Source organism: Lepidochelys kempii, chromosome 3, assembly GCF_965140265.1.
Source record: "Lepidochelys kempii isolate rLepKem1 chromosome 3, rLepKem1.hap2, whole genome shotgun sequence".
NCBI classification, from domain to species: Eukaryota; Metazoa; Chordata; order Testudines; family Cheloniidae; genus Lepidochelys; species Lepidochelys kempii.
The window spans coordinates 88,781,267-88,807,979 of NC_133258.1; the positions used below are offsets into that span (position 1 = coordinate 88,781,267).

Genomic DNA, 26,713 nt, shown 5'->3' on the forward strand with positions numbered 1-26,713 from the left:
TGGAAATTACAGGTTTTGGAGAACTTTCAGGAGGTCTGGGACATCCAGCAGCTCCCAATGAAGGTCACCTAAGATGTTTTATTCCATATTTAGATTTTCAACCCTTGAATAAGCCTCCAATTCAATAAAGAAAAAAATTAAAAATAATCAAGAAGTGTATCAAATATTACTTTAAAATAAAATACTTACCAGAATAAGGCATCTTCCCATAGGTGATTATTTCAAAGAGAAGTATTCCAAATGACCACACATCAGACTTAATGCTGAATTTATTGGAGCGGATTGCTTCAGGGGCTGTCCATTTCACAGGGAGTTTCGTTTCATGTTTAGCTTCATATACATTTTCATTTTCTAACTATTAAATACAAAATAAAACAAACCCAAGTTACAGAGTAGCAGCCGTGTTAGTCTGTATCCGCAAAAAGAACAGGAGGACTTGTGGCACCTTAGGGACTAACAGATTTATTAGAGCATAAGCTTTCATGGGCTACAGCCCACTTCATTGGAAGTTAGGATCTGATTCAGCAAAAGCACTTCAGCAGATGCTTAACTCAGCCCTGTTCAGTCAAGCACTTGAACTCAGTGGGACTAAAGTATGTGCTTACATCTTTATTGAACTGGTATCTTATAGATGAGAAACATCTTTGTTCAACAGAAGCTTTTCTAAGCCATTTGTAACTTCAAGTGAGTACCCAGTATTGGAATGTCTTGTGCTTAATTATGGCCTGCTATTGTGAATTCTGAATCTGGCATGAAAGGATTCCATAAGTTGGCCAGAAATAGCAGCACAAGCATCATGTTGGATCTACAGATGGCATTGTCAGACTGCCTTCGGGTGTGATCTTCTATAAATAGAGGAGGCAATAGCAAGCATTAATGCATTTAGAAACCTCAGTTTTGTGATTTACTGATGGCATTGAAGGGCTATTGACTTTGCTAATTACCACTTCACCAGTTTTCAAGCATTGAAAGACAGACCCAAACTGATTTTAAATTAATACATTAGCTCACAGTGGATATATAAAAAATACATGGAGAAATATTTTTTAGTAATGGAAGTTTTCTGGGTTAATCCTTTACTTTTCACAGACCCACATCTACAGAGTTTTATTGCATGGACATCCAACCTTTGGGAACATTTTAGAATGTTTTCAATGTTTAAATGGAATCTAGGGCATATCATACATATCTTAGCCTCTGTCAGGTTTTTCTAACATGCAAACTTACATACAGATTATGCAGATCTTAAATAATATTGTGAGTATCCACAAAAATTGGATATGTTCTTTCCTTGCTATTATGCCCTATACTTCTTCATAAGATTATGTCTAGCAGGTAGCATCACAGATTTACTCCCAGACCCTCAAAGATATTTAAGCACTTAGATACCTTGAGGATCTGGACCTTCATTCTTATCTGTATAAACAAACTTTGGTTTCATTATAGTAATGTATATCTTTACTATGCTTCACTTCCTCTTAAAGCATAGAGGACTTTGTGTGGGCTCTCCTACACAAGTATTAGTATGGAACCTGAATCCACAATCCCTTGGCCTATGAGTAAGAGTATTTACAAATAAACACTATTGGGACTATATTATATGGTGACTAGTTTAGAAATGTTCAATGTTAACAGGAAATTTCAGTAACTGTCGATTGCTCCCTCCACCTAAACACATACCGGAGAAAACTCCTTTATTAATACTCAAAATTTACATGTTCAGTTTAAAAAGAAATATATCTCAGGCTAAAAATATTCACAGTAGAGTCAAAAATGAGGAGGAGTACTTTCAGCGTCAGCTCAACATTTTATACCACAACAAGGGCATAACACCAGATCTATTATGAATCACAACTTCTACAACCATCGCACTTGGTATGGAAAACCAACTGGCAATAAAAGTTCTTGTATCCTTCCAGAGCAAAAATATAAATCAATTAAAATAAAATGAAATAAAATAAAATAAAATAATTAAAGGTTTTGGAAATTTTCAGCTACTTATTGAAATTCATAAAATCCTCCTTTAAACTGAAAAGCCATTAGTTAATTAATTTAACCCCCAGTGACATCATGTTCAATATGCCATATATACTGTTTATCTTTCTTAAACAGTAGAGAAAAATCTGATCTCTATGAGGAACTAAGAACTTGGAGTAGCATGTGTGAGGTTATTGACTTGAACTGGGACCATTATAGAACATTTTTGCAACCAAGGTCCTGTAGTGGCACCAAATCTTGTATAAAGAGGGTCAAATAAGGTGTCTAAGACAAGGTTATGGTTTGCTGGTTATCATTATGCTATCTATATACATGTATCATTTTTGTATTTAAAGTTATAAGTATTGTCTCTATACTGTCTGTAGTTCAAACTTGTGCTATGCTTCTGGGTGACACCCCAGACAAGTTGGTGTCATCTCTGCCTAGCCTGCTTGATGGCCCATTAAGGACCATCAGCTATACAACTGACCCATTGAGAGAAGGCAGACATGCCTTGTGACTCAGCAAGGTATGCAGGGACAGGCCTATAGACAGAACTTTGAGGTTTTTCCAGGCCATGTGATGGACAGCTTGTCTTTGGAACAAAGAAAGAAAGACCACATGGCAAGAGAATATAAAAAACTGCTGCAGCTCCTCCTCTCCTCCATCAATCCTGCTTCATACCTCTGGAGGGACTTTGCTACACTGAAGCTTTGAACGAAGAACGGATTGACCCATCCCAGCTGTGGATGTACTCCAGTGACTTGATTTGAACCTGCAGTTTATTTTATTACTGCTGCAAGCCTGAACCAAGAACTTTGGCATTACTGTATGTAATTGATTCCATTTAACCAATTCTAGCTCTCATCTATATCTTTTTCCTTTTGTGAATAAACCTTTTAGATTTTAGATTCTAAAGATTTGGCAGCAGCGTGCTTTGTATATTAACCTGGGTCTACAGCTTGGTCCTTTGGGATCAAGAGAACCTTTTTTCTTTTACTGTGGTATTGGTTTTCATAACCGTTTGTCCCCATAACGAGTGGCCCTGGTGGTGATACTGGGAAACTGAGCATATAAGGGAATTGCTTGTGTGACTTGTGGTTAGCCAGTGGAGTGAAACCAAAGTCTTCTGTGTTTGGCTGGTTTGGTTTGCCTTGGTGTGCATAGAAACCCCAGCCTTGGGCTGTAACTGCCCTGCTTTAAGCAATTTGTCCTGAATTGGCACTCTCAGTTGGGTCCCGCCAGAACCAGCATCGTTACAGCATGTTGAATTGCTGAGCCAGCACATGGGAATGAGAGGGAGGGGGGATGTCTAGAGAGGCCTTGCTCTTTAGTGATGGCTACCTGCATTGCCAAGCCCTGCATCAGATGTCGTGGGAGGGAGGAGGGAAACAGCTGCCAAAGGGCTGCTACTCCCCACCCAAGCAGGTAGATGAGGTGTGGGAAGAAACCTGACTCCATTTCTGTCCATTCCACCCTTGAACCAGCCACTACCCATGCAAAGGAAGAAGGAAGCTGTGTCAGCAAAGAAAGGCTAGCATACATAGGTGCCGACTCCATGGGTGCTCCAGCCCTGGAGCACCAGGGAAAAAAATTAGCAGGTACTTAGCACCCACCAGCTGCCAAGCTCCCCCTCTTCCCCACAGTGCTGCCTGCTCACCAGCCGGCGGCCCCGCCAATCAATTCCTCTCTCTCCCTCCCAGCACCTCCCAGCCGCTGCAATTAGCCATTCCACAGCATACAGGAGGTGCTGGGAGGGAGGGGGAGGAGCAGGGACAGGACACGCTTGGGGGGAAGGTGTGGGGTATTGGGGGAGGGGGTGAGGTGGGGGCAGGAAGAGGTGGGGAAGATGTGGGGTATTGGGGGAAGGCATTTAGTGGGAGTGGGGGTGGGGCCATGGGTGGAGCAGGGTGGGAGTTTGGAGGAAGGGGTTGAGTGAGGGCAGAGCTGAGGGCAGAACAGGGGCAAGAAGATGCAGTGTGGGGGCCTTGGGGAAGGTGTGAAATGGGGGCAGGGGTGGACCAGGGGCAGGGCCTGGGACTGAGCACTCCCTGGGACAATTGGTGCTTATGCTAGCATACCTCATTTCTCCTCAGCAAGAGGGAAGCAAGGAATGGATTGTGACTTTCAGGATCCAGCAGTATATGGTTACAATCCAGTCCTAAATTAACATATCATTTCGTAGGGTGTGTCTACATTGCAAAAAAAGGTGTGTTCTTAACTCTGGTTAGCTATCCCAGCCATGTTAATTAACTCAGGTTAAATCAACAGTGAAGACATGGAAATTCAGCTTTAGCAATTTGAGTTAAAGCTTATAGGGGATCTTGGTTGAACTCAACCTGCTAACCAGAGTTAAAAGACAAGGTGCCTTGTCTTCACTGCTCTTTTAACATAAATTAGCTAATCTGAGTTAAGAACACACCTTTTGTTTGCAAAGTAGACACACCCTTAATTTTCTGAATCATTTTTTACATAGTTGGAGTTCATGCTAATTCTCTTACATAAATGACAAAAAAAATCCAAACTCATCCAAACCCACCTTAAAAACTCTTGCAAGTCCAAAATCTGCCACTTTGTAAACATTGTGTTCACCCACAAGGACATTCCTGGCCGCCAAATCCCGGTGGATATAGTTCTGGGATTCCAGGTAAGCCATTCCTGAGGCAACCTGAGCTGCCATGTCTATTTGTTCAAGCAGATGGACCTGTGAACCTGCATCATCTGTATCAAAGAAAAAAAAAGGTGGGATTATTGTCAATATTTACAGTGTCTCTGTGAGTTCTCAAGTTATTTAAATGTGTCAGCTGTTGGGAAAGAAAGGCCCAGTGTCTCTACTGTAAACCAAGACCATCAAGGTATGGAATAAAGAAGGAGTTCTAAAGAACGGTAAAGGTTAAGCAACTGTCTGTAAAGGTATGAAGTTAGTTTCATGCCCCTTTAAAAACAACCCCCATTCAGCATCCAGACGGAGGTCTTTTAAAAGAGCAAAAAACTAATGCAGTACTGGATTTGAGGGTATATCTCGGATGGTTGAGGCACCTCCCAACAAAGTGGCACCTACCTATTTGTGACCATGTAGGTATTTGTCTTTCCAACAGGCAAATCATCCATCATAAAGTGTGGTTAAACAATTAATATTTGTATTCACTTTTGGCAACCAAAGATTAATGAAGGGTGAGGCAAGGCCACAAATGAGAACTAGTATCCCCAGACAAGTCTGACATAGCAATTGACCAGCTACTGTCAAGTGTAAAAGCTTCGTTTTATCTTTAGAATCCACCTGAGTGGTTCTTACTGTTAGCTATGTTGCCTCAGTGATAAAGTTCCTTGAGTTGTCCTTAAACTATGCCTTCTTTCATAGAATCTGCTGAAACAATATCTGTGCCATTTGTAAGATCAACAGCTTCCTGAAATATTAATTTAGCTCAGTCAGAGATGGTGCTCAAACAAAGTGTTAAAAGACCCCTGACCAGAGCAGGCTGGCTCAATACATGAGGGAAAGAGCCTTAGTGACTTTAATAACGGAGACCATAAATGGCCAGGCAGGTATCGAGAGATGTCACTGATGAGTTACAAATTACAACTCAGATTCAGGCCTTTTGTGGCATATTAGGCCAGATTAACTGTTGCTGGGGGAGAGATGAATTCAGACACTTCTGCACTCAGGGTGATTAACCCTGAAGGAGTGACCAACTCATTGCTATATACAATCATCACTCTTATAAGTGACATTTGAACCCAAGACCCATAACATCAGAAGCATACACACAAGCGCTTTACTGTAATAGGAAAAATATCTGCATAGCAATTCACTTCTCCAAAAACTTTCCAAATTTGAATAGTCCAATGAGATACTGCTATCCCAGTCATTTTTTGCTCTCTCTTTAAATGAGGAGTGTGGATTATCCTTCCTAGCTGCCTTGGCATTAAAGATAAAAAAGTATCAACTGCAGTTGGCAGTCTGCTGTGGCTAAAGATGTCCCACTGATTCATAGTAACAGTGGATAGCACTGCGTTGAATCACTTTCTTCACTCCTGGCAGTTCATCTGCCCGAATATAGAGGACCTTGCAGTCGTTCTTTAGGAAGAGTGTTCCACACTATTGTTTGCCACTGTACTCCTCAATCTCTAAACCTTGAATTTCCTGCTTATCAGTATGTTTTGAGCTGAAAAGGTGAAAGGCTGAATTTTAATGATTAAATTAGCCCTGCCTACTTCCTCTTTGAGGTTAAACTAATTGTCATGATAATCCAACACTGAGATTATTTCCTTCTATTATTGAATCAGAAACCCTTCTCCTCCCCCACACGTGTGTTTAATAGCAGACATGACCTTTAAAACAGAAAGAAAAATCAAGCTACATGACAATTTACAGCTTAATGATTCAACATCATGAAAATCTGTCATCAGATTGTAGAACCATATAACGCAGTGCAGTTCTGCATTTGTGGATACCAACAGACACTAACTCTTATTGTTCAGTCTGTTGGACAAGAAAATAGATCCATGAATGGAGTGTGTTGCAGTTCAGGAGCATATGATACCTAAAGTGGAGTGACTAGGAGGATGCATGTGTTTTGGAATTATTCTATGCTCTTCTGAGAGTCACAATTCCCTTCCTCATCACTTCCAGCTACACAGTGCCCCATACTCATCGCTGATTGTAAATTTATAACCTAGCCTTTGTGGATTTAGGTTTGCTATCAAGTACTTTTGAAAAAAATAGTGATATTAATGCGAGGCGATGCACTCAAGCTACAGGCACTGGCAAATAAATTTACAAAACCTACCCATGACTTATTCTCTACCCTGTAAGGAAAATTTGACAGCTCCTCCTGTCCCTTGTTACTAACAATTTTACACAAACCCATCTCTTTTATAAATAATTTACTACAGGAAATGAAATATTAAAGAAAGCTCAGGGATGCATCATGATCTCACCAATCAGTCACAATGTCTTATTCAATAGACAAAAGATAGGAGAGGTTCTCACTGACAGACATATTACCAGCGTGAAATTCAATATTAAATATTTCCCCCATTTGAGACTGCAGGATTTGGTAAATCCTCACTAAATATCAAGATTGCAACAACAGGGCCACTGCACATCACAACTAATACAAATATTCATACATTTGAGACAATTTAATTTATATCTGTAATAGGAAAATATTGCTCTGGTGTGTTCCATTAATCTGCCTGGGGACAGCTCAATAATAATAATCATAAATTATACTTTAAATGTATCCAGCAGTGTTCATCAGGAAAGATCCTGAAGCACTTTAATAAACTATACATTAGGATCACTTGCCCATCACTATAATACAGCCCCCTTTGTGGTAGAACGTGACAGACCACTGTGCAGGAAACAAAATGTTTGAAGGTTGGGAAGGGGTTTAAAACAAAGAAATGAAGAATAAATTTTGAGGAGGGGAAATTTAGCCAGGGACAACATGATCACCTGATTTGCACTGCGCTGCATCCTGCCATATTTACAATAGTATGTGGCCAGACTCAGTAACACACTGGAAATGACTATTTTTCCTGGCTATCAGTGAACCTCTACCGTTGTGGACAACATCACTTCTTAAATGTTTAGGAATAGTGGGCAGAACTCTCTCCTGCACAGGTTATTCCCAGACAGAGGCATGTAAATTCCATGAGGTTCAGCCCAGTTTCCTTACTACTTTTCCATCAAGGATGATGAGGTTTCACCTGCAAATACCTGCATAGGAGACTATGGTTGGGATTTCACTTATTACACTTGCTTATCTCAGGTCAATGAACTGGAGGCATAGGTAAGGCGGCGAGTCTGTCATGGAGGTCACAGAAGTTACGGATTCCAGGACTTTCCAGGACCTCTGTAACTTCTGCAGCCAGCAGGTGCAACTGACCCCAGACCTGCCTGAGAAGCTTGGGCGGCCCTGAGGCCAGCTGCATTAGCCCTCCAGCCCAACAATGGTGGTCCTGGGCTGCCCTCCACCAGCAGTCAGCGATGGTCCCAGGCTGGCAGGGCCTCCCCGCACCATCTGCAGCAGCTGCTGCAGTTCTGGGCCCCCTGCCAGCAGCGTCGGTGACAGTCCCAGGACAGCGGGACTCCCCCGCCAGCAGCAGCGATGGCAGTCCTGGGCAAATGGGGCCGGTTCTTCCCAGCAGCCGCGGTCCTGTGCCGCCTTCCCCAGCACCAGTGGGCACAGCAGTGGGTGCCCCGAAGACCACCCCCAGCACCAGCGGGTGCCTGGAACCCCCATCCAGAGCAGCAGCTGTGCCCCCAGATCCTCCAGAACACCAAAAATGTAGTCACTGAGATATAGTACAAGTCATGGACAGGTCACAGGGCTGTGAATTTTTGTTTATTGCTTGTGACCTGTCCAGGACTTTTACTAAAAATGCCCATGACTAAATCTTAGCCTTAGGTATAGGGCAGGGATCGGCAACCTTTGGCACGTGGCCCGTCAGAGTAAGCCCTGTGGAGGGCCAAGCCGGTTTGTTTATCTGCCACGTCCACATATTCGGCTGATCGCGGCTCCCACTGGCCGCGGTTCGCCACTCCAGGCCAATGGGGGCTGCGGTAAGCAGTGGCCAGCATATCCCTCAGCCCACATGGCAGGTAAACAAACCAGCCCAGCCCGCCAGGGACCTACCGTGGCAGTCTGTGGGCCAAAGGTTGCTGATCCCTGGCATAGAGTATCAACACAAAGCCCAAGGGCCTCTATAAAGTGAGTAAGAACCTAACTGTAAATTCTGTCTCCACTCTCCACAATTACTTTTAGGTCATTTGACAAGTCAATCGTTTCTAAACCCTTTTTGTCCTCCAATCCTAATAAATATTACAGCCTTCAGATTAAATCAGAGCACTGCACTCTTCCTCTTTATTTAGCACATTTACTAAACCACAAGCTACAGTACTATCTGAAATTAGTTTTTAGTGTTTTGCTTACTTTGGAGGTATTCTAGAAGACTTCCATATCTCATCAGCTCAGTAATAATATAAACTGGATCCTCTAAAGTGCAAACCGCATAGAGCTGTATAAGCTTTGGGTGTCTAAGGTGCTTCATTATTTGTGCCTCCCTCAGGAAGTCCTTTGGATCCATTGAATCTGAAGCAAGAATAGAGAGAAAAGAAAAAAAGAATCAGCTGATGTTAGAGGCCCAGCAACTGGTGGGAATCACTAAGATTATTTTCTGTCTCTTTGTAAAGCACACCAGCACCACAAACCTTCAGAGTTACCAGAGAAATGAATCAGTGCAGCTGAAAAAAACAATTAGGAAGTGAAACATGTCAGTTGCCTGGGAGCACAGGACTCATGTGCTATGACCCCTAGGTGTACAAATGTAAAGGTTAGTCCTTATGGGGGTGCGGGGGAGAGAGAGAGAGACATTTAATTTATAAAATAAGACACCACAGTACACGCCGTCTCGAAGAAACGTTTATGTTAATATGCAAAAGCCAGAGAACTGAATATTTAAATACTGAATTTAAAGCTTCTCTCACACAGAAAGCATCCCAAGACCAAAAACTGACTGTGGTGGGGTGTGTTATCCCTTTAAGGGACACTCTAGAGTTTACAGCCAAGGCAGCCTGCACATAATCAAGGAGCATCCTGCCTTTGGGGCTGTTCTCTATAAACAGGAAAAGGAAGCTGAGCAAGGGAGAGGTAACTACAGACTGTAGGTTCTGGGGCACTAGCTTAACCTGGACTCTAGAAATCTTATTTTCTGATTACATGGTTGGTTGCTCTTACTCAAGGCTCCAAAGTAAGGGCCTTATGAACTGGGTTATGCATCACTTGATGCCTTGGTGAAAGTGAGAAGCCTGCCTGCCTACTAGAAGTAGACTGGAGTTGGTCTGGAGGCCTTCTTAAAGAGCAGATGCTTTAATTTTTTTTTTTTTTTTAATTTTTGTTAGTTTGGTAATTGTCCTCCCCTTTCTTGGATCCTGTACACTGACTCAGGACTAAAATGCCACACCATGAATTTTGGAAACAGGCAGAGTTGTCTTAAATGGCCTCTGAAATTCCTTAAATGGCAAAATCAATTCAATTTTGCAGTTTTACTCAACTTGCCAGTGCTGCTGGATGCCCAAATATTAGCAATAGCTAGAAATACTTTTATCATTGTCAGTTACATAAGTGTTTATACTAACCCACTTGGATATGTGGAAGTATAACATTGTATAAGTATAAGATTGTGTAAAGGGACATGCTGGATACATTGTATATGAGAGGGCATGCCAAAACATGTTACAAAGTATCTGAGGGAGCACACGCAGGGACAATTAGCTTTTGAATGGAGAAGCAATTATGATAGAGCCAGCACGTCTAAGAAGCAGGCATCGGAATGGAAGGTGTGAAGGCCAATTAGTTAAGTTAACTGGAAGCTGTTAAAGGAGATTGTTAAGGGTGGCAGGTAATTGAAGATATGTGACTGGTCTCAGGGATCTCGAAGGGTGGTGACTAAAATCTTTTTCTTCTTTTGTCTGTAACTTCTCTGTAACTTGTTCTCCAGCAAGCTGTATAAATTAAGAGACACAAGCCCCACTTGGGGGGCTCACTTCTAAATGTATTAGCAGAGAAGCTTTGCTAATAAAACAGAGTGGTCTGATAAATTGTGAGTCTGAGTCAAACTTTGACAGATACAGACCTAACACCATGGTGATCCATTTGTTTATCACCTTCAGGCTACACTACTGCAACTCACTACCCTTGGAGCTGACCCTGAAGGCTATCTATTCAAAAGCTGCAATATGTGTGGCATGAGATGTTCTGCTCTTAAAGTAAATTAAGAACACATGACTCTTGTGGTTCACTTTCTCATCAGCTGCCAGATCAATTCAAGACCCAATCCAAGGTCCTGGTCTCCATTTTTAACTCAGGGACCACTAAATTATGAACTGCACTTCAGAGGGTCACTTCACTATTACAGAGAAGGCTGAACTGAGTCTTCCCACAGGGCAAGACATAATGTTTTACAAAGGAATTTTTTAATATAACTAATGTCATAAAATCACCCCAACTCTTTCAAGCCAGCTGCTGGGATCTAACCAGTTTAAAATAGCAACTGGAACAGAGATAGAAATGGAGTTCTTCCTGCTAGAGGGATAACCATGGACAGTTTAGAATATATATATATATATATATATATATATATATATATATATATATATATATATATATATATATATATATATATACACACACACACACACACACACACACTTTTGTGTATCTATCTAGCTATATATTTCCCTCTGGAATAAGCATAAATAGTTGGTTTGTCTATATATACTCCTTTTGTTTTCTTTTAAGACTTACTTTTTATTTAGAAATAACAACAAACCTTGCTGTTTGATCCCCATAACCTTGTAACTCTTGCATTATAGTTAATCATAATAAGCAGGTAGGGATTTAGCCGAAAACAGTCTGTCCTCATTAATATACTAATCTGAGATATCTACTATAGCAGGATCAGAGAGATTGCCTGAGGTAGAAGTTGAGCAGTCTGTCACAGGGACTAGTCCCTGAGGGGATCAGGAACCCAGAATACCTATAACAGGCTCCGCTAAGGAGAATGAGTCAACTCAGATCCACCTATGGGCCTAAGTAATTAGGAGACAAGGTGGATGAGATAATATCTTTTATTGGACTGGCTTCTGTTGGAGAAAGAGACAAGCTTTAGAACTACGCAGAGTTCTTCTTCAGGTCTGGGAAAGGTACTCAGAGTGTTACAGCTAAATGCAAGGTGGAACAGATAGTTTAGCATAAGTAGTTAGAATATATTATCAGGGACCATTCAACGTGAAGTGGCCTGTTAGCCCCCTTGTAGTGAAAGGACAAAAAAGGGGGGTTAGTGAATTACAGATTGTTGTAATAAGCCATAAATCCAGTGTCTTTATTAAGAGCATCATTTTTAGTGTCTAGCAAAACTAAGAATTTAAGCTCGCAGGCTCATCTTTTGAAAGTGTGGTGCAGGTTTCCTTTGAGGATGAGGGCTAAGAGCTGAGAGATCAGATTTAGTGACCATTTTGTACAAAGTGTTCACCCACAGGTAATAGGGTGTCTTTGTCTTTTATCATTTTCCTGTGTGAGCTCATTCAAGAACGTAGTGATTGTCCGGTTTCACCCACATAGAACCTAAGTAATTGGGTGACAGTTAATTAACTAAGGAGTACGTGGGCCTAATAAAAGCTTATGAGGGCTCAGTCAGAAAACCCAGAAAAGAAGAACCTCCTGAGGAGAGACACTCCTCAGGGAACTGGGCAGGAAGCTACACCCAGTGTTCCTAAAGAACAGAGGCTCACGGAAGAAGGAAGAGGCCCAGAGAGAAAGTGTTCCCAGGCAAGGGACCAAAGCAGCCCAAGGGAATGAACTAGGCATGGGACTTCCTGGGGAGTCACTAGGGACTGGCTCAGCAAAGGACAACACATTGGGTGGGGGTGGAAGAGACGCTGGTATCCGGCTGAACACCCAGCAGAGACCCAAACTCCTAGCAGGGAATCCAGCCTGGGAGTGCTTCAGGGCTAGAGGGACTAAAACATAAAAGTGATTATTGCAGGGGCAGAGTTCCAATGGAGTAGCTGATTGAAACTATCATTTTGTTTCATGTTGTTGTTTTCCTGTTAAATAAATGAAACCCTCTAAAGAGGGTGCTCTTTAATATTGGAAAGCCTTCTTTGATTTATTTATGCCCAGGGTATGGGGAAACTGAAACAAGGGCTCATCTGCCGACCACCAGAGTGACCTCCATGCTATTTATAAAGTCACAGAAACAAAGTAAAGTTTGCCCAATAAAAATTAACAGAAATGCTTGTTTTATTCAGTTTTGGTTAGAAGGATCCTCTGGTAAATAAACTGCAATAGATTTCTTTGAGAAAGATCACAGAGATTAAATATTATTGAAATACTGTATGTCAAATAGTTGGGATGAACTGAAGAAGATTAAACAAGAGAGTGTGCTGAGGAAATGGGTAAAAGGAATTTCAGAAGCAGACAATTGTCCATGAGGTGGTGATGTCATAGGAATGGTTTCAGGGCAGATGGAGGTAGCTAGTCTGAGAGGGATTATTATTATTGCTACAGTAGTGCCTAGAAGGCCCATTGAGCTCAGTATGGTATAGACAGATAGTAAGACAATCCCATTCCCAAAGACTTTACAATCTAAAAAGACAAAGGTTGGGAGGGGAAACAGACAAAGAGAGGCAAAGTGACTTGCCCAAGATTGCACAGCAGGTCATTGGCAGAGCCAGGAATAGAAACAACATCTCCTGGCTAGTGCCCTACCCACTGGAGTATACTGTGTCTCAGATACCCAATGGACAGTTGGAATCAATAAGACCAGACTGTGGAGTGAATGATAACTTTAAGACTTACTGCATTCACTGTCCAAGAAGGTACTATTGTGTTCTGCTGCATATTTCACAAGAAAGCCTGCTGAGTATCTGTTGCAACTCTTTCCCTGTAAGTGCCTAAAAAGTCACAGCCTCTGTTAGGCAGAGTCAAAGATAAAGAAAAATATAACAGAGCACATGAGGAAATCTCGGAAGAAAGAAACTGCTGCTACTATTTTCTTTTAGAGTTGTTGTGATTACTGCTTGTTTCAACAAAATTCTATAGTTCCAGGCCGACTGGCCTAAAGGTGAGTCAGCATAGTCACTGTGGCCTGGAAACAATAATGTGACAAGGGAACCCTTATTTCCCAGCTGTAGTGTCATTCGTGGGCTGACAAAACTCTTATTGCCAGAAGCCTGAACATTGCTGTTCTTGGCCTGCGTCCTGTAGTCCCTAGTGTAACTTTTCAACGCAAGATGGTTTATGCTTGTGCACCTGCATGCCCCCAGTGGACACTTTGTCTTTTTCTGTACAATGTAAACAGTTACAAGAATGTGTTGCTAAAACTTTCATTTGAGGTTTTAAGTGACTGTGTTTTCAGTCATGCCCCAATAGACCTTCTTTGTCTTCCTGTCTGTCCAACATACATTGCCTTCTGAGATCAGAGAGATTGCATTAAGAACCAGGATTGAAGTGGAAAGCATTGACAAATGTTCTCCTGGGGTTTTACTCTTGGGCAGTACTATTTTCAGTGAATGAGGCTAATTTTGGCCATGACATAGTTTTGCCATCTCATAGGAAAGAAAATAAAAACAGTATGGACATTAGCAGGGAGTGGCTGGCCAACACAGCCAAGTTGGTGTCAAAGCAGTGTATAAACAGTTGTGAAAAATGACATGACAGTTTATGCTATCTTCACAAATGAGGCTGGCACCAAATAAAAGAATTTCAAATAATGATGAATTCATAAAATATATTAAAGATGTTTCACAAGCCTCTGTATTACTTTAATCAAAAGCCTCCTGTTTAAATAGGAATCTTCTGACTCTCTCAGTGAAGTTAATGGAAACCCTGTGTAAATGTAAAGACTATAGACAAATCATCTTGACATTTTGAAGGGCTCCATAATCCACCATTGGCAGGATCAGAAATCAGTTTTCAAATGGTCAGGAAAAACTGATTCAGAATCCATATGGATTCATCTTCTGATCCTCCTAATAATACAACATGCAGTGTTGAACGATCACCTTTAACTCCTCCCCCATTCCCTCTGGAGACACTGTCACTTCTTTGTCTTTTATTCTATGATAGCTTTTTGTCTGTACAATTTATTAATTCTGGCTGATGTTACAAAGTTATCATTATGAAATTATTGTATCCAAGAGTTCTGCTATATGGAAGTTGAATTGACCACCTGCTGGCACAGGGTACAGCATGTGCCTACCAAACCAAGGACAATGGGTGATTCTGAAACCTTAACTACTGTACTCTGACCAAACAATGGGTATGCTAAGGAGCTGAAGCTAGTTGCTCCAATTTGTCTGCATGATGGGGGGGAGTGAAAAATTCTGAAACAAGAAAAAAGGACAGAGGTGGCAAAGCAAGGAGGAAGAAGGGGAAAGGCTTTTCATAGACAGAGGAAGCTTTGGGCAGGAGAGAGGAAGAGAACAGGCGTGCTTTCGTAGAAGGGAGCTCTGGTGTAACAGCAGTACCAGACATGGTCAGAAAATCTAGCTGCACTAGAGAAGGCTCCATGACTCTGATGAGAAACTCTGAGCTGCAAGGGAAGGATCCCAGATACCCCAGAGGATTCTGCCCAAGCCCAAAAAACTACAGAGTGGTGAGGAAACTGAGGCAGAAAAAGTGTATACAGGTGTGTTTATTATTTTGTCTAGATTTCTGTATAGCTCGTGCTGTTAAGTAAAGAGTAATTGTGTTTTAGAATCCTGTGCATAGTTTGTCTGTTTGTTTTCACTGTTATGTACCCCTGAAGAGGTAAACTGTAATCCAGAAGGCTCAGACCTTTGATGGCATTCTGTGGAATATGCAGGAGTCACCGGGGAGGCTTGTGGAAAATGGCACATGGGGCCCCACTGCCAAGATAGGTTTCAGACACAGGGTCTGTACTGGATTGAGTTCCTAGAGGCCCAAAGCCAGGCACAGCACCTAAACTCTGCATAGCTCCAGCAAGCTACAGCACATGGGATTCAATGTTTGGATCTCTTCATCATAGTCTGAGTATCCAGCAGGAGGAGCATGACTAGATCTGTGACATGTTACTGCATTCCTATACCCAACACAGTTCCATTCATACTAGGGGGCCTAGGGTAAAATTTTCAAAAGTGACTTAGGAGCCTAAGTCTAACTGTAAGTCAAGGGGTGCTTTTGGAACTCTTACCCCAAATTTTCTATGGCATCAGATTTGTATATGTGCGCCACTTGCATATGCAAACATCTTGTTCTTATTTATGATTTATATAAAGTGTGTAAGTGCTTTATAGACATGTAAAAATATACATCCTTCTGAATAATTTATTATGTAAAAAGACAATTTATAAAAGAGATGATTTAAAATGTATTTATTTGACTCCACCCCTAAATTCTTTTTATTTGCATATACCATGCTTAATGGCCTCTACTTTCTCTATTTTTACAATTGCCTTTTTTTCTCACTTTTAAATGTTATATAGACATTAACAATCATTTTAAGGCTGGTCTATTTTTAGTACATACACCGGTCTGTTTAATCCCAGGCCTATTTCATTTTAACTCAGAACTAAGGAGTTGCACAATAATTAATGTCATATTTCTGACCTGTAAGGAATGCTGAATAATGAAGCTTGGCATAAACTCAGTTTGGTGCTCGACTGGTAGTTTACAAGTACCAGGAATAATAATCATTATAACACAAAGATAATAATGTCTTACATTTACATATCACCTTTCATCCTGCATTATTGTACACATTAAATATTCTGAAACCACCTCCTTCATCACTGAAACCTAGGCCATCTGCGTGGCATGCAGCTATGTTTTAATAATGTACAATAGTAGACAACAGTTTGATAGGAAGTGAGGAAGAATAAGGCATTCAACTGAAATTGCAGGGAGAATTTAGGTTGTGATAATCTAACTACCCACTGATTTTGTACAGGACATCAGCTTTATACTCCCCACGCCCGTCCGCCCTAAAAACAACACCTCCAGTATCTCAATGTTTGTTCACACCATGTTAGGAAATTGGCTTAGGGAAAGATTCACCAGTACCACTTCCTGCAGCATTCTGGGAATTAGATTTTCCTGGAGCTGGGAGGTCTTCCAGCAATGGAAACATTTTAAAAGGATTTTTTAAAAGAATTGTTGAAAAAATGTAGTACACATAGAAAAGAGTCCCAAGAGTGATTTGAGAGATGGAGAAAATGCCTTACAGTAAGACACTTAAAGAATTTAATCTACTTAGTTTATCAAAAAAAGATTGAGAGGTGACTTGATTAGTGTATAAGCACCTTCACATGGAGTAAGTATTGGGTGTGAAAGTGGAGTAGAGAAAAGTATACCAATGGCTAGAAATAGAAGGCAGACACATTCAAATTAGTAATTAGGCACACATTTTTAACAGTGAAGATGAATAACGGTTGGAACAAACTACAAAGAGAAATGGTGGATTCACCATCATTTGATGCTTTCAGCATTTCATGCTTTCATCATGACTGGATGCCTTTCTGAAAGTTATGCTTTAGTCAACGACAAGTCATTGGGCTCAATACAGGGCTAACTAGGTGAAGTTTAATGGCCTGTGATATATAAGAGGAAATACCAGATAACATAATGGTCAATTCTGGCTTTTTTTTCTATATGTCTATGAAGACCATTATATCTCTGTATTCTAAGTGTGAAGAATCAGTATGTGTCCCAGAATATAACAAACTTAATGTCAAAACTCATGAACTACAGAGGCCATTCCCCAATTGCCTTTATATTAAGATGAAGTAAATTACCACATCTGGCTTCTGTTACATTTTTATTAATACCAAACTAAGCTTTTATCATTTTGATTAGGGTATTTTAAATTGTTTAAATCAATATATCTGATGGAGATTGCTGAAATTATGAAAGTAAGTTTTGGAAACCCAATGTGCTAGGACATTAAAATATGGAGGTTTCAGAATGGGGGTAGGACATTTTTACAAAAAAGTTAATCTCTTAGCCCTAGTCTACACTGGGGGTGAGGGTTGACCTAAGATACGCAACTTCAGCTATGCAAATAGTGTAGCTGAAGTCAGTGTATCTTCGGTCGACTTACCTGGCTGTGAGGACGGTGGAGAGTTGACCGCTGCCGCTTCCCCATCGACTCCGCTTCTGCCTCTCACGAGCTGGAGTTCCGGAGTCGATGGGGAGCGCATTCGGGGATCGATTTATCTCGTCTAGACAAGATGCGATAAATCGATCCCCAATAGATCGATCACTACCCGCCGATCCATCTGGTAGTGAAGACCTGCCCAAAGAAAAATCTGCTGTAGTGTTCTGAACACAGCATCTTGTTATCACAATACTTTGTCTTTACTGTAGAATACTGTGATATTTTATAAGGTATATCAATAATAGAATCACAGGGCCCAAACCCACTCCTTCCATTGACTTAAACAAGAGCTGGACCACACCATAGAAAACAGAGATGGAGAAGATGAATTAAACCATGTCACCCATTTCCTGAGCCAGAGCAGAACAATATCTATAATATATTAGCTATGGCTTTGTCCAATCTAATTTTAAATATCAGAGGTAAAGTCTTCCACCACTCCACACTGCTATGCTTCTATTATCATAGAATCATAGAATCATAGAATATCAGGGTTGGAAGGGACCCCTGAAGGTCATCTAGTCCAACCCCCTGCTCAAAGCAGGACCAATTCCCAGTTAAACCATCCCAGCCAGAGCTTTGTCAAGCCTGACCTTAAAAACCTCTAAGGAAGGAGATTCTACCACCTCCCTAGGTAACGCATTCCAGTGTTTCACCACCCTCTTAGTGAAAAAGTTTTTCCTAATATCCAATCTAAACCTCCCCCACTGCAACTTGAGACCATTACTCCTCGTTCTGTCATCTGCTACCATTGAGAACAGTCTAGAGCCATCCTCTTTGGAACCCCCTTTCAGGTAGTTGAAAGCAGCTATCAAATCCCCCCTCATTCTTCTCTTCTGCAGGCTAAACAATCCCAGCTCCCTCAGCCTCTCCTCATAACTCAAGTGTTCCAGTCCCCTAATCATTTTTGTTGCCCTTCGCTGGACTCTCTCCAGTTTATCCACATCCTTCATGAAGTGTGGGGCCCAAAACTGGACACTGTACTCCAGATGAGGCCTCACCAATGTCGAATAGAGGGGAACGATCACGTCCCTCGATCTGCTCGCTATGCCCCTACTTATACATCCCAAAATGCCATTGGCCTTCTTGGCAACAAGGGCACACTGCTGACTCATATCCAGCTTCTCGTCCACTGTCACCCCTAGGTCCTTTTCCGCAGAACTGCTGCATAGCCATTCGGTCCCTAGTCTGTAGCTGTGCATTGGGTTCTTCTGTCCTAAGTGCAGGACCCTGCACTTATCCTTATTGAACCTCATCAGATTTCTTTTGGCCCAATCCTCCAATTTGTCTAGGTCCTTCTGTATCCTATCCCTCCCCTCCAGCGTATCTACCACTCCTCCCAGTTTAGTATCATCTGCAAATTTGCTGAGAGTGCAATCCACACCATCCTCCAGATCATTTATGAAGATATTGAACAAAACCGGCCCCAGGACCGACCTTTGGGGTACTCCACTTGATACCGGCTGCCAACTAGATATGGAGCCATTGATCACTACCCGTTGAGCCCGACAATCTAGCCAGCTTTCTACCCACCTTGTAGTGCATTCATCCAGCCCATACTTCCTTAACTTGCTGACAAGAATACTGTGGGAGACCGTGTCAAAAGCTTTGCTAAAGTCAAGAAACAATACATCCACTGCTTTCCCTTCATCCACAGAACCAGTAATCTCATCATAAAAGGCGATTAGATTTGTCAGGCATGACCTTCCCTTGGTGAATCCATGCTGGCTGTTCCTGATCACTTTCCTCTCATGCAAGTGCTTCAGGATTGATTCTTTGAGGACCTGCTCCATGATTTTTCCAGGGACTGAGGTGAGGCTGACTGGCCTGTAGTTCCCAGGATCCTCCTTCTTCCCTTTTTTAAAGATTGGCACTACATTAGCCTTTTTCCAGTCATCCGGGACTTCCCCCGTTCGCCACGAGTTTTGAAAGATAATGGCCAATGGCTCTGCAATCACAGCCGCCAGTTCCTTCAGCACTCTCGGATGCAACTCGTCCGGCCCCATGGACTTGTGCACGTCCAGCTTTTCTAAATAGTCCCTAACCACCTCTATCTCCACAGAGGGCTGGCCATCTCTTCCCCATTTTGTGATGCCCAGCGCAGCAGTCTGGGAGAGTTGCCAGAGTTGCAACATAAACTACAGTTCTTTGCTAACTACAGTGTAAAATTTTCAATTTTATCTAACAAATCTACTGCAGTTTATTTATGCGATCATCTTTTATTGCCTTATTATCTATGTAGCAATAAGTGGCTTCTGGGATTGATGAATCACCAATGTGAAGCTGCAAATGTTTAACCAATCTCCACGGCCCTTTCCTATGATTAGGAACCAATCATAAACATAAAAACTGAAGCAGAAATCCCTTCCTCATTTTCTTCCCTTGTGATAATGGGGTAATACTGTGCTGTGTTTCTCAAGCTTTCCAGTGACAACTGTGGGGATGTAGCTAGGATTGACGAACTGATCAATAGTCAAGGGATTGATCTCAGTGGAAAGGAGTAGTGTGGCTGAACATGTGAAAACCAATCTCTTTCAGAAAGGAATAAGGGCTGATTATCTGGCCTCTCACCTTCTTTGTTGTACAATTTAAGTGGTACCAAAAGTGGTATCAGCCAAACAAATAACTGAATGACCTATCGTTCCTGATAGCTTTTAACAAATTAGTAGGGAGAGTTTAGTTAGGACTAGGGGGGCCGATGTGTTTCTATGTTGCTCTATCAGTTCTGATTCCAGTATTAAAAGGGAAGCTTGTTTCATGGAGAAGTGAATAATATATAATGCATCATTAATATGCAGATCTCAGCACACTTTATATAGGTTGGAAAACAGTACTCCCATTTTACAGGGGGCGAGACTGAAGCAGAGAGAGAGGAAGGTCAAAATGTTTTTTAAAAGGTGCTAATTTTGGATGCCTGAAGTGGCCATTGATTTTGGGTGTTCAACTTAAAATACCTTCCACCTGATTTTCAAAGGTGCTGAGCACTGACATTCCCATCATGGGACTGGGGATGCTGAGCACCTTTGAGCTTGGGCATTCAGTTAGGGCATTCAAGATCACTGGTCACTTTAATGAAAAGACAGAGAAAGAGATTAGTCTTACTCTCGCTGTACCTTAATTTTTGTCTATGTAAAATGGATGGCTTCCAGCATTACCAAAGACAACAAAGAGATGAAATATTGAGTTAATATAGTAGAAAAATCAAATATAGGGGCCACATTATGCATTCTGCTGTTAAATGCAGGGTAGCAAGGGAAGTGGAATATCTGTTAAAATGGCCCAAAATCTGTTAAAGGGGAGAGAAGGTAACATGACACCATCCTCTTCTCAAACCCCAATGAAGTCCTTTCAGGTGAATAACACACATTTGGGGCTCTAAGCTTTTTTTTCAGTTTTGTTTTGTAAGTTGTCTTCTAATGATCCTGGGTTCACAATGCAAAAGGTCCTGATAACGGATCATACTTGTAAAATAATCAGAGAGGCCAGGGTGCATCATCAGGAGCCTACTGATTATGTGCACTTGAAGAATAGGGAAGAAATTGTATGTCGCCATTCCAAAAAAAACAAAAAAAAGTGAAAAATAATGAGGACAGATATCCCACACACCCTAAAATCTTAAGTCCCTCAGTGGGACTTTCCTGAATCAGAGCCATTAGAACCTCACAAATGCTTTGTGAATGAAAGAAAATGTATTATGATCTCTCTCTTTTTTTTTTAAATGTTTATATCAACTGTGCTTGGTTTTGTTATCAATGTGATTTGTGCCATCTGCTGGTAGATGTTGTTTTACAATGCAAAGGATACTTAAAATTAATTTTAAAAGTAAAGAAAAAGTCAAACAGATGCCACATTATTCACACAAGGATATACAGTAGATAAACATCAGCAATTAGTAGAGTATGTCATAAATATGCAAAATGTTAGCACATTTCCAATCGCTATTTAGAGTATTTTACTCTGTATTACTGCTCTTAATAACAACAGAGAGATTTATACAAATACAGATTCTATAACAATAAAACTTCATAGCAATATAGCACCTATCCATCAGAAGGATTTTTACAGCCTACAGTTTATAGATAAAATGATCACTTCACCTACTGATGAAATGCAGCTACCTCTAGAATGTCAGCCATTCTGTGCCAGCAACATTATATGATGGGGCAGGGAGCTTGTGTTGTGTGTGTGAAACTGAAGAACAAAGAACAAATGAAAGAGCAGTGGGAGTTTAGGTAAGCAGGATATAAAATCTTAGTACAAAGTGCCACAGAATCTTTAAGGATCTCAAAATAGCAAACTCAATCCAGAATATGCCTATCTTTGAAGATGATTAGATAGCCTGATTTTCTGATAAAGAGTATTTACAAAACATGAAAGTGGGCTCTTGCTGAGGCCTGACAAAATTAGCAATTCAAAGTGATGTGTGACATACCTGGTTTTAATGTTTTGATTGCCACTGGTGTAGTATTATTCCAGAGACCTTCCCACACCTCACCAAATTGACCAGAACCTAATTTTTTCAACAGTTTCAGAGAATTTCGGTCTATCTCCCACTGGTCTGCAGTTTTGTATGACAAATCGAAAGGAGCAGGAACTTTTTTCTGGTGTAAAGAACCAAACACAAACATTAGATATTTTGCTATTTGTTCAGCAGTGTGTATAATAAATCTTTGCTTAAAAATGTCAGTTAAAGTTGCAGCTAGGAGGAATAAAGTTATCTTTATCATCTGTGTGTTCTGTAAGGAAAAACTCAAAAGAGAACATAAAAAACAACTACAAATCCACATCTTGGGTACCTCTTATTACAAAAAAGTTAGTTGAGCTTCAAATAAAACTTTTAAATGAAAGAGCAGCAGTTACCTGATATTGTGTAAGTCTTGAAAATGCTACAACTAGTCAAAGAGCCTCTACATTTTAAAAAAATCAACTCCCCCTTGCAAGCTTTTTCGAACAATGAAATATTGCCAGCATGAACCTGATGGTTCTGTCTCAGTAATACTTATAGACATCTAGAGTTATGAACTTGGTGATTTTATCTCAATATACAGAACTATTCATAAATCACAAGTTGGCACATTCTTTTCCTGCAGCCACACAATTATTTGTTCAAAATGTCAGGGTATTTTATTATGAATGTGTCAGCTCCAAGAATGAAACTGTTCTGCTGTCCACGCAACTTCATCAAAGAATCAGGTCATCATTTTGCAACCTAGCATCTGATAACCAGCAGCTTAGTTTGAAAATATATATTTTGACAATATAAAATTAACTTTACCTTTATACAGGGCTTCCCGAGCTTTACACAGAGGCCATCGCTGTTATTGGTGTAGTGGTCAACAAAAGCAATCAGTGTTTTAAAAATATTCTTTTTGCTAAGAAAAAAGCCCTCTTCAGCCTCCTGTCGGATCCTGTAGTGTTTCACAACTGCTCCATCAAAGACTAAAAAATAAATTGAGATATGAGCTCCCAGCTACTAAATATAGACAATAGTACAATATAGCTTATGGCCAACATTTTAAAAACAGAGTAACCCAAGTCAGGTTCCTAAATGTATATTTAAGGACATAATTTGCAAAAGTGCCTAACACCCATAAGTCCCACAGGTGCCTCTTCCAGAGGTGGGGGATAGGGCCCCGCTCCAGCCGATGGAGACCCACGTGCCCTTGGAATTGTTAGCACTGGACCACATGAAGGCAGAGCCAAGCCGGAGCAGTGCATCTGACTTCCTCACCATGGTGGATCATTATGCCATATTCCTGGTCACCATACCCCTCAGGGAGATCATGGCCAGAGCAACCACAGAAGCCTTCTGGCACTATTTTGCCCAGCCCTATGGCAACCCTTCTGCGGTGATCACAGACCAAGGCATGCTCTTCAAGTAACAGATGTTTAGGGAACTGTGCTCTCTGTATGGCAGCCACAAGCTAAGGATGACAGCCTACCACCCAAAATACAAAGCCCCCTGCAAGCAAGGCAACCAGACGCTGCTAGCAGAGCTCAGGACCTTGGCAGAAATGTGGCAGAGAGACTGGCCTTCCTACTTGTTGCAGGTGACCTATGTGTATAACAACATGGTGCACACCTCCATGTAGTACACCCCCTATTTCCTGATGTTTGGGAGGCATCACTGGCTGCCCACAGACATGGCCATGGGATCCCAGGGAGCCACAGTCTGGGGGGGCCTCAGATTGGGTCCATGAGCATCACCAACACTTCTGTGAGGTAAACCAGATCACAGCTGTTAGTACGTTGCAAGCCCAAGACAGACAGAAACAGAGTTCTGACAGACATGCTGGTGCCAGCCCATGAGTGCTGGGCAATCTGGTCTTGTTCAGTCAGCAGAGGTGCTCCAAACTGAACACAGCCTGGGTCCCATCATCTGTGGGATCCCATACCCCAAATGGCCCAAATACAAGATTAGAGCAGAGTCAGCAGATACAGTGGAGAAGCTGGTTCACTGCAACGTGTTCAGGCCTTGCCACTTTCAGCCTGAGCCACAAAACAGAGTGTGGGGAAGAGATCCGAGTCCTAGTAGCCAGGAGGCAGGGCTGAAAGGAGTCATTAGGCTCCCACTGCTGGGATGGCTCACATGGGGGGGGAATCCCCACTGGAAGCACCCTGTCCCTCATCCTGGTCCTGAGGCAGGGGAAGAGCAGAGTGAGGAGGATGGGAGCAGGGCAAGCAGGAGGGACCAAAATCTAGCCCTGAGACAAGAGAAGAGAAGAGCAGGGAGGAGTCACCTGAACATTACTCTACAGTGGGAGCTAGGGGACAAGCACAGTGAGGCAGAAGCACCCTGAAGTCCTCAAAGATCGAGGGTCCCCCTTCCCAGCTGATACAACAATGATGAGGGTGGCCAAGCCAGGGGGTATGCCCTCCACCTGGGGACAAGTGTGTTTACATCCTGGCAGGTGTAGGACTGGGAGAGCCCTTTCCTTTCTCCGTCCTATCCCCTGTTCCCCCACACTCTGTGCAAACCCAATTGGCTGCTCCAAAGCAAGATTATGGACCACTTGGGAAGGCTTGAGCCAATGAGCAGATGAGGGCAGGATGGAAAACCAGCCCTGGAAAGACTTGGACAGAGAACACAGAAAGAGGAGCAAGAGAAGAAGTAGCTAGCAGCACAGCTGAGCCAGGGCAGAGTCTGAACTCGAAGCTGATTGGAGGACAGCCAGCTGCTGTACTGGTGCTTGTTCAGATGCACATACTGGAGCCTGGAAAGGAGAGCTGAGGCCATACAATATACAATAGGGTTGTCAACTTTCTGACCCAACAAAACAAAACACCCTTGTCCTGCCCCTTCTCCGAGGACCCGTCCTGCTCACTCCATCTTCCCCCCTCCCTCTGTCGCTCGCTCTCTCTCCCACCCTCACTCACTCACTCATTTTCACCGGGCTGGGGAGGGTCCCTTTTCAACTGAGTGTTCGGTTGAAAACTGGACACCTGGCAACCCTACTGTACAACAAGACTCACCACTCTGAGCTCACATTTCACACCAGCATCAGTTTGCATGGACAAGTTGGAGTGACCCAAGGAGCGGACTGCAGTGGTGTGCATCACAGAGCCTTTATGTATCTAACCATGCATGTGGGGATGGAAGGAAGGGAGTTTGTGTAGCCCCTGCTAGAGATTCTGACCTGGATCTACTCCTGGCTTTGGCTGGGTTAGATAAAAGCGTTATTCTATTGCTAAGTGTGGTGACTGATCCAGGTGTGAAGTGTGACCCCCTCAGAGGGAGAGTAGGTGTTTGTGCAGAGGCCTGTGGCTGGGACCTGGGACCATTTCCCGATCACTGGGAAACCCTCACCTGACACAAAGGTGCCTACCACCCATAAGTCCTCCTCAAAATAATGCACCTTACATTTAGGTGCCTAAATGTGGATTTAGGAGCCTAACTTTAGCCACCTGGATTGGAAAAATGCTGACCCATAGGATCTGACACATAGACATAGCAAGACATTTTTCCCTATGCAGCTTATATTTCCCATCCTTTCAGACATGAAAGACACCAAAGATTGTCTAATTCAGCAAAGCAATTTCATCTGTTTCTAATATTTAGTTAATCAGTGTCAGCATTCCAAAGAGCCACTTCCAAATGGCAGACATTTAAAAGCAAACACACACTGCATGTAAGCCAGGGGTCTGAATGATTTCTCTCCTGCCATCTATTGATAAACTAGTGGAAAAGACCTCACAGGCAGTCCTTATTTGCATAGGCACACATACTTTGCCTATGTGATCAATTTTGGCTGTTTTGGGTTAACATTTCATAGAATCATAGAATATCAGGGTTGGAAGGGACCTCAGGAGGTCATCTAGTCCAACCCCCAGCTCAAAGCAGGTCCAACCCAAACTAAATCATCCCAGGCAGGGCTTTGTCGAGCCAGGCCTTAAAAACCTCTAAGGAAGGAGATTCCACCACCTCCCTAGGTAACCCGTTCTATTGCTTCACCACCCTCTTAGTGAAAAAGTTTTTCCTAATATCCAACCTAAACCTCCCGCTTGAGACCATTACCTCCAACTTGAGACCATTACTCCTTGTTCTGTCATCTGCTACCACTGAGAACAGTCTAGATCCATCCTCTTCGGAACCCCCTTTCAGGTAGTTGAAAGCAGCTATCAAATCCCCCCTCCTTCTTCTCTTCTGCAGACTAAATAATCCCAGTTTCCTCAGCTTTTCCCGATAAGTCATGTGCTCCAGCCCCCTAATCATTTTTGTTGCCCTTTGCTGGATTCTTTCCAATTTTTCCACATCCTTCTTGTAGTGTGGGGCCCAAAACTGGACACAGTACTCCAGATAAGGTCTCACCAGTGCTGAATAGAGGGGAATGATCACGTCCCTTGATCTGCTGACAATGCTCCTATCTACACAGCCCAATATGCTGTTAGCCTTCTTGGCAACAAGGGCACACTGTTGACTCATATCCAGCTTCTCATCCACTGTAATCCCTAGGTCCTTTTCTTCAGAACTGCTGCCTACCCATTTGGTCCCTAGGCTGTAGCAGTGCATCTGATTCTTCCGTCCTAAGTGCAGAACTCTGCACTTGTC

General features: G+C 42.2%; 1 protein-coding gene across 1 annotated transcript in view; it reads right to left on the minus strand.

Annotated features, from left to right (window-relative positions):
• FRK (fyn related Src family tyrosine kinase) overlaps positions 1 to 26,713 on the minus strand; it is a 79,064-nt gene that overhangs the window by 8,275 nt on the left and 44,076 nt on the right. The window contains exons 3-7 of the mRNA XM_073337107.1: positions 22,940 to 23,103; positions 22,097 to 22,265; positions 8,919 to 9,077; positions 4,517 to 4,698; positions 190 to 355 (exon numbers count right to left, since the gene is read on the minus strand). Of these exons, the coding sequence (XP_073193208.1) occupies positions 190 to 355; positions 4,517 to 4,698; positions 8,919 to 9,077; positions 22,097 to 22,265; positions 22,940 to 23,103 (840 nt within the window). The remainder of the gene's footprint in view (positions 1 to 189; positions 356 to 4,516; positions 4,699 to 8,918; positions 9,078 to 22,096; positions 22,266 to 22,939; positions 23,104 to 26,713) is intronic.